This window comes from Sinocyclocheilus grahami, unplaced genomic scaffold, assembly GCF_001515645.1.
Source record: "Sinocyclocheilus grahami isolate Dianchi unplaced genomic scaffold, SAMN03320097.WGS_v1.1 scaffold73.1, whole genome shotgun sequence".
Classification (NCBI taxonomy): domain Eukaryota; kingdom Metazoa; phylum Chordata; class Actinopteri; order Cypriniformes; family Cyprinidae; genus Sinocyclocheilus; species Sinocyclocheilus grahami.
The window spans coordinates 1,826,949-1,836,356 of NW_015505252.1; the positions used below are offsets into that span (position 1 = coordinate 1,826,949).

Consider the following 9,408-nt stretch of genomic DNA (forward strand, 5'->3'; position numbering starts at 1 on the left):
AAAAAAAAGGGACTCCAAACTTTTGAACAGTAGTGTATTTTGTCATAAAACTACTACTTCCTGTCATTGTAATTTCAGCATCCTGGCCACGGATTCTCACGGATGATTTGAGGCGTGTGTGTTGTGTGTTTGCAGGTTCATTATCTGGTTGAGAAGGGGGCTGTGATCGAGCATGTGGACTACAGTGGCATGAGGCCGCTGGATCGAGCCATCGGCTGCAGAAACACCTCAGTGGTGCTGACCTTACTGAAGAAAGGAGCCAAACTCGGTGAGACCTGGATCATATGGATGAAAATGTTGCCTTTCGGCAATATTTTCAATATTTGTGTATTTGCTGTGAAATGAAAAGTATGATGTTTTTTTTTCAATCAGAGAAGATGTTGACTGAATTACTGTAGCTTCAAAATGTTTTAATGCAAGAAGTAAAATACAGTGAAAAGAATGAAGTTTTGAATGAATTCACTGAAACAGAGCATTTGTCATCAATAACATGAGCATGTGATATTCATTAGCCAATCACATCTTTCCTCCTGAAGCTCTTACATCACAGACCCTGCTCTCTGTGTGTGTGTGTGTGTGTGTTGCTGGTGCTCAGCCTTTCTCAGAACCAGCTGTTTCCACTGACTTGAGCTGATTAACTGCACAAAAACAATCATACTGCATCATGGTCTTTGTATATGAATCTTACTTTCAGAACTTATAACATCCAAAGTCATTTTATGCCATAACAACACTTTGATGAAACACATGAAAAGGTGATTTGTGATTAAAAAAGTCATAATTTACACATTCAATGGCCTTGCTGATGACACAGAAACTGCACGTCACATATAGAAATTACAATGCATAATCAACTAATCAAAACTAAAATGAAAGTGGCTGAAGTCGTTTCCAGCATAGCAAAAATAAAAATAAAAAATTGTGTGCAACAGCTTTATTTACACCAGTCTGCTGAAGCTCTTTGACGTAACATTTTATTTCAGCTAGTTGCAACATTTCTCATTTTCAGTTAGTTTCTTCTTGTGTTGAAAAAAATTTATCAAATCTAAAAAAAAGGAAAATTACCATTTAAAATTAAAAACTAAAATATTATCTTGATGCAAAAATAACCCTGCTCTGATGACATACAGGGAAAAAAAAACAATTTTTTTGATTTTTTTTAATTATTTTAATTTTCCCATACACAAACAGTGTGAGCGTGACAACGCTAGGTCATCAATATCAAGCAGGGTTCACTGCAGGAGACTTAAGAGTTGATGAAAAGATGAAAATGCTTTTCTTCAGCTCTGTGTTGGTGTAAAAGTGACGCACATGTGGCATCTGGTGGCTGCTGTGGACGAGTGATGCTGTATTTTCTCTTTGCATGTCTCTTTCTGCTCTGTTTCTCATTCTTCTCTCTTTTAACTGCTTTCACTAAAACCCTCGTCAGGCTACAGAACGTCACCTTATGATCGAACAGGTACACTCTTTAGGTAACTCTTTCACGCCAATTCCATTCTTCTGCTCAGCTGTGTTTTCAGGAGCAGATTGATGTAACGCTCCACCTCTCTCTCTCTCTCTCTCTCTCTCTCTCTCTCTCTCTCTCTCTCTCTCTCTCTCAAGGTAACGCAGCCTGGGCGATGGCGACCTCCAAACCCGACATCCTCATCATCCTCCTGCAGAAGCTCATGGAGGAAGGCAACCTGCTGTATAAGGTCAGGACAGCTTGAAGTTTAGCCTAATTACACAAACATATTTGAAAGCCCAAGATTGAGATTCTTTAACAGTATTCCAGAGATAAATTTTGATATGTGATATTAATGACTGAATTCCTATTAAAATAAAAAATGGGATTAACAGTGGGGGGAAAAAATGCAAGAGCGTGGATGGAGTGAAATAAATGCTTATTATAATTATAAATAATATTTTAGAATTTTATAATATTTAATAAAATCTTTTAATTGTATTATTATTAAAAGTATATATCATAATTAATATAATTATACATGTAATTACTTTAATTTATTATTATACATGTATGAATATAATTTATTCAATGAAAGATATAATAATTATACATAATTTATTGAAAACAAGACATTTAAAAGGGTAGATAGAGAAATGTTGTTTATAATTATAATTTATTCAATACTAGATAATATATAATAATTATAAATATAATTTACTCACACAAGACCCAGCCAATGGGTGGATGGAGCAAGAGAAATGTTGATTATAACAATTAATTACACCCTATATATATATATATATATATATATATATAGGGTGTATGGAATGACTAATAATAATCAAGTATTCCAGAGATGAGTTTTGATGTGTGATATTAATGTCTGAACGCTTATTAAAATAAAAATGAGAACGATTATCTCCACACGCCTTATCAAAGCGCTGAGCTTTAATCCAGGAGAAACGGGATTGAAAATAATGACATACTGAGTGATTGTTATCAGAGCAGACGATGTGTCAGGATGATCTGTGATTGATGAGCTGTGTTTCTCTCTCTCAGAGGGGGAAGATGAAGGAAGCGGCTCAGCGCTATCAGTACGCATTGAGGAAGTTTCCCAGAGAGGGATTCGGTGATGAACTCAAGGCCTTTAAGGAGCTGCGTGTGTCTTTGTACCTCAATCTCTCCCGCTGTCGCCGGAAAACCAACGTAAGACACCAGAGATCATTACAAATGCCTCACCAGACACCTGCTCTCATTCACTTATGTCTCTTTTGTGCAGTCTGCTGGTTCCTGTAGACACATTTTCTTTGGGAAAAAAGATTTTTATTTTTATTAATATTTTACATAATATAACAACATTTTCAAAAGAAAAAGGATGAAAAAAAGATGTCTTGCTCCAACAGGGCCCCCCCCCCCCCCTCCCCACTGCACCATTGTACCCTATTGTTATTTATAAACATATATGAATGAACGTGTGTATATGTATATATATATGTACATTGAACCAGAATAGATTTAAAAATAAAAAAGGGAGGGAATGACAAGAGAAAAAAATGACATCAAAATTAAGCAGAAAATATTAAATTTGGATCCATTTGCTCTATGTATGTCAGCACTGGCTGCCAAATAGAGAAAAAAGTTTGACTGCAGCCTTTAATGGAGTATCGAATCTTCTCTAATGCAAGGTGGTACATAAGATCCCTAATCCATTGACTAAAAGTAGGTGGAGATTTGTCCTGCCACTTACGCAATATAAGACGTCTGGCTATTAACGTTGAAAAAGAAATCATGTTTTTTGTATTATTATCTAGACAAAGTTCTGTAGTTAAACCAAATATTGCAAGAATAGGAGAAGGATCAATAGATAAATACAGGACTTCTGAAATAAAATTAAATATTAATTGCCAAAAATTAACAAGCTTAGAACATGACCAAAACATGTGCGTATGATTAGCTATCTCAACTCTACACCGGTCACACAAAGAATTTATATTTGGTGAAAATGTAGCTAGTTTTGCTTTTGTCCAGTGTAGGCGGTGAACCACTTTAAACTGAATAATTGTAAGTCGTAGACAAATTGAAGTTGAATGAATCTTATTTATAATATCCTGCCATGTTTCCTCTGGGAAAAGCAAATCAAGTTCACTTTCCCATTGTTGCTTTGATTTTGTGAAGAAATCAGAGAATATATCAACCCTATATTATTTTTGGAGAGTGGGTTGATTTTTAGAATTGTGTCAAGTAGTGATTCTGTAGGTATAACTGGAAAATCCAGAGTGTTAGATATCATAAAGCTGTGAATCTGTAAATATCTAAAGAAATGTGTTTGTGGAATATTATATTTTGCTCTTATTTGAGAAAATGACATAAAGCTACAATCATTATATAGATTCTTCAGTGTGACAAGTCCTTTCTCTACCCAGCAATTAAAAGCAGCATCTATAATCGAAGGAGGAAACATATGATTTCTCATGATAGGAGCTTGCATTGAGAGATCAGTAAGCGAAAAGGCTCGTCTAAACTGATTCCATATTTTAAAGGGGTCATATGATGCGATTTCATTTTTTCCTTTCTCTTTGGCTTCGTCATGCCTGGAGCTGATCCGTGCTGGTCGCTGAGGGAATACATCAACTTAGTGCTGTGGATCGCCAGATCGGCTTTCACCGCTCCTTCGCCAACCCCGCTGCCTCAGCTCACTCTTGCCCAGCTTCAGCTCACGCTAAGCTGGGGCTTTCGCTCACGCTAGGCCACTGTGTTTTTCGTTGTGAAAGCGAAACTACTTTGTTTGGCCTTCCAAAAGAGGACGATATCCGCTTCGTCATGCCTAGAGCTGATCCGTGCTGGTCGCTGAGGGAATACATCAACTTAGTGCTGTGGATCACCGGCACATTTTATGGAGGACTGTTTACTGATCCTGGGAGAGTACCGTTAGACTAAAATGCCGGCAGTTCTGACTCACACAAGTACGTTTTCTTTTATTATTTGCCACCGATCACAAATGCAGACAGGGTTTTATGTTTATGTGGCACGATGCAATGCAACGCGTAAAAAGACATAAGTCATAATTACTGATTATAATGTCCCCACTGGATGCAACGAATGCCTAGTTTGTAATGGGTTTTAATGTTCATGTCTCGTCGCTCCGGTCGGAACACGGCATCAACAGTATGGTGAGGGGCGTAACATTTCCGTCACACGCTTGAGGAATTCGGCCAATCACAACACACTGGATAGCTGGCCAATCACAGCACATCTCGCTTTTCAGACCGATGAGCTTTGTAAAAATTGACGCGTTTCAGAAAGGCGGGGCATAGAGGAGAAACAATAATGTACAGTATGTGGAAAATAATGTTTTTTTTACTTTGAAACACATTTAATTACACCAAATACACAAAATAATGTTATTTTTAGCAACATCATATGACCCCTTTAAGAGATGCTCTAACAATTGGATTTAGAGAATATCTAGATGCTATAGACACATTTTCATATGAATTCAACAGGAGCTAGACATAAATAACATTCAGATTTTTAATTCAGCTATTAATGCTGACATTAAGGTTTTCAAACATCAGTCATCAGAAAATATTTTACAACCCACATGGTAAAGTTTTTTTTTTTTTTTTTTTAAGTTTTTAATTTTACGTTTCTTCATGTAATATAAATATTTTATTTCACATTTATTTAAAATGATTAAAATTGTTTTAATAGTTTGTCAACAACAACAGTGCAGGCTGAAATTCCAGAATTTTATTTACAAATTAAAAATGTATTTATAAAATTAAATTGCATTTGTTATTTGGACTTTTGCCAATATGTTTTTTGTGATATTGACGCTAACAGTTAATTGATCCCTAATTAAATTATGGTCAACCATATAAATTCGTAACATCCCTATATATAATCCCTATATATATATTAGGGCTCTGCAAAAAATCGAAAGCGATTTTCATGCGAATCTCGTCAGTAAAGCCGCTCCTGTGATTAGTAGTAAATCTCCAGCACGTGCTTTCAGATGGAGCGGCATTTACTACATAGAGTCGTAGATCACTGACAAGCTACACAAAAACACGTTCATAATCGGCAATGAATCGCCTGTAGTAAATGCCGCTCCATCTGAACGCACGTGCTGGAGATTTACTACTAATCACCAGAAGCGGCTTTACTGATGAGATGCGCATTAAAAAATTAGATTTTTTGCACAGCCCTAATATATATTATCAAGTATTTATTAGGGATGCTCCGATCAGGATTTTTGCAGCCGATACGGAGTACCAATTTCTTGTCATGGTGATCGGCCGATGCCGATTTTGATGCTTCAAGCTTTATATAGATGGTTTCATTGGGCGCACGCGCCTGGCCCGAAGTTAACTTCCGGTCTGTGTGTGTTTATCAGTCTGGCGCCGGCTACAAACGCAGTCAAAGTTAAGGTGATGAGTAGACTGAAGTTGGGCTCAGGTGGTTGTGCTGTGGGATGCGTTTCCAATACATTTATTTATTTGTGATGCTCGCCACAATATCAAAACTGACCGATATTTCAAAAGGCTTCGTTGAATAAACATGAGCATGTACTGCACGTTTAAAAATCAAAATGAGGCGCGGGTGATTTTATATCACTGTATTTCTGAAGGAAGACTATCTTTAGAACATTTTCAATGTCATTTTCATTTCATCTCGCATGTTATATGCCTGATAAAGCAGCGTTTGTGAGCTCAGCGCTGCTTTGTGTACAGCTGTTACTGGGGAAATCTCTGTTTCTCCCGCTTTAAAGCACCTCCTGCTGGCAGAGAATGAATTTACATTTTCACTAAGTCCGTCTGATTTACGCAGCAAACATATTTTCCTTTTCCTATATCCACGGGAGCTGCGGATAATCCGCGGGTCAGGTAATAATGTATTCTGATTATTTGCGAGTGGATAAAATAAATCAAATTATGCAAATATTAACTAAATTTTTTTCATGAGGCAGACGATTTCATGTGTGTTCATTCGCCTGGTAGGGAAGTTGCACTGACAGAAACGGTGACATTCCAGATAAAGTTGGAAAGGAGTAAAGCCTGTGTTAATGCTATTGAGTAGGCTAATATGGCCAAAGAAGATATTTTGTTTTATAAATAAATGTTCATTTAAGAGCAGCCCACGATCAGCATGTTATATTACCGTTATCCCTTACGGCTCCGACGAGGTTTTGTTCTGTCCTCCACGCTGTGACAACTCACAAAAGACTATTTTTAGCCAAGCAGGCGGAGAGCCGCTTCAGAAACGTGCCGCGGCTGGCTGGTAGAAGCACAAGCATTGACTACGATCAGCTCCGGTGGCCGTGGAGCCGTAACGCGCTGCAGATGTGTGCAGTGAGGCGCAGATCAGCTCTAACGTCACTGAATCTGCTGTTAAAAATGAACCATCCATTCATCATATCATCATGCAAAACATACACGGCAAATAGCGATTTTTTCATTGTTTCTCGAAACGTCATTTCCACACCGGCGATGATATGACTGTGGCGCCAAATCTTTAATGTCCTCACGCATCATGTACGTCGTCACGTGTTGACGTCACAGAAACGTGCCGCGGCTGGTCGGTATAAACACAAGCACTGATTAGAGCGGCCGCGATCAGCTCCGGTAGCCGTGGAGCCGTAACGCGCCACAGACGCGTGCAGTGAGGTGCAGATCATCTCTAACGTCACTGAATCTGCTGTTAAAAATGAACCATCTATTCATCATATCATATATCATGCAAAACATACACGACAAATAGCTAATTTTTAATTGTTTCTCGAAACGTCATAGCATTTCTACACCAGCTATGACATGACTGTGGTGCCAAATCATTTATGTCCCCCTGCATCATGTACGTCGTCACGTGTTGACGTCATCAAATTGCGATCGGTTCGTGAGATCGGTCAAGTGCAGCGAGTACCGATCGAGTCATAAAATGTGATTATCGGCCGATACTGATCTCCGGCCGATCGATCGGAGCATCCCTAGTATTTATATTTTATTTCAGATTTAGTCAAAAATAATATCATTGCAGACTGGAAATGTATAAAAAGAGGAAAATACCAATATTTAATAGGAAATTATATTGTATATGTAAATTTATTAATAAAATATTATTTTACAAAAATATACTCTTCCCGTGTGCTTTTTGTGATTAGTTATTTGATCCCTAATATAAATGATCAACAACTCCACTATAGAAATTCTTGAAAAATTGCAAATTCTCTAATAATTATCAATTATTATTATTACGCTTCATGCCAAGAGTTTGTGCCGAGGTGTGCTGGTTCTGCTGGTCTGGATCAATCAGATTGTGGTTTTTCGCTGCTCAAGATGTCAGACACTGCAAGACGAGAAAGATGCAAATTACTCAGAGGGCCTGAATTGATTTGAAGGTCTTTTCAGAAGTAATAGCCCGGCTCCAAAAGGTCTCCCGACACAATACAGAGCCAATTTCCAGTCTGCACCTCTGATTGATGACACAATGAACAACAGCTGAAGAGTTCATTAATTACACGGCCGACCAACACAAAGAGCCAGGCGCAATATGCTCCGTCCAGCCCGATTCCCAGCCGGCACATATCCAGCGTCCTAAAGGCTGGACCAGGCATTGATATCAGCCCGTTACTGCCCACAAACGACGATGCAGATGTCCAAATGCACTCGTCTAAAACTCTAGAAGGGACGGTTCTTTCTGTGACTTCTGGAGCTCAAAGTCGAGAGCTGCGAAAGGACGCCAGCATGAGGGTTTCCAGCTCCACCAGCAGCCTGGCCTCCAGCAGCAGTTTATCAGACAGCGGGAAAGGGCAAGGCCCAGACGTGCGCACCAAAACCGCATCGGACAAGCCTAAGATCAGCCAGACCGGCTCTGTGGAGTACAAACCCCGTCCGTTCATGGGAATCATGGACAAAACAGTTCGATTTCAGCAGCCGCAGCAGCCGGTGGTGTCTCGAGGTTGGCAGAGTCACTCCACTGAAGGACTCGTCGTTTCTGCAGGTCTGACGGGTGAGATTGTGTACGGAAAACCGTCTGGAGCTTATTACGAGCCGCTCAAGTGTCCCGCCATGGGCGGACTGCACAACGGGAGTCTGCATGCTAAAGAGTTCTGCCATAAAGAAAGCAAACCGGTTCTGGCCATGGCACATTCATTCACAGACAGCATGAGCAAACAGCCCGGCTTAACTCAAGAAAACCCCACCATTCATGTAGCGGCAATGAGACCAAAGAGATCTTTTATTGAGTCGAATGTTTAGGATGTTCATATGCAACAACCCTAGAAAACACACTTCATATGAAGGGATTCGATCTGAAGATGATTCCAGCCATATATATATATATACACATATACACACTACTGTCCATGCAAAACGTTTAAGAAATTAATACTTCTATTCAGAAAGGATGCATTAAACTGATCAAAAGTGACAAAGCATTTATTTGAAATAGAAATCCTTTATAACATTATAAATGTCTTTACTATTCATCATAGGATCCTGAAAACAAAAAAATATTTCAACACTGATAATCAGAAATGTTTCTTGAGCAGCAAATCAGCATAATTTCTGAAGGATCATGTGACAGTGAAGACTGGAGTAATGATGCTGAAAACTTAGCTTTGCATTACAGGAATAAATGACATTTTACAATATATTCACATAGAAAACATTTTAGTTTCACAATTGTTTACCATATTTTTGATCAAATGCATGCAGCTTTGGAGACACTTCTTTCAAAAACATTTTTAAAAAACTTCCCCACTCCAAACCTTTGATTGTATGTATATCATAAAGAATAAATATACACAATATATATACAGTCAAAAGGTTTGGACACATACCTATGCTCCATTTTCCATATTGTAGTATAATACAGTGTCAATCTGTTTTATAAAGAAATTCATATGTAGGCACAATTTATTAGCCTACAAAATTTCAAGCCATTTCAAGGTTTTAAAGATC

The 9,408-nt window shown here is 38.4% G+C and overlaps 1 protein-coding gene across 1 annotated transcript in view; it reads left to right on the plus strand.

The window, feature by feature from the left end:
- The window catches only part of LOC107585694 (protein TANC1-like), a 70,854-nt gene extending 62,046 nt beyond the window's left edge, over positions 1-8,808 (plus strand). Inside the window, exons 16-18 of the mRNA XM_016272822.1 lie at positions 1,603-1,694; positions 2,507-2,739; positions 7,953-8,808. Coding sequence (XP_016128308.1) covers positions 1,603-1,694; positions 2,507-2,739; positions 7,953-8,703 — 1,076 coding nt within the window. The 3' untranslated portion in view covers positions 8,704-8,808. The remainder of the gene's footprint in view (positions 1-1,602; positions 1,695-2,506; positions 2,740-7,952) is intronic.
- The last annotated feature ends 600 nt before the right edge of the window (positions 8,809-9,408 follow it).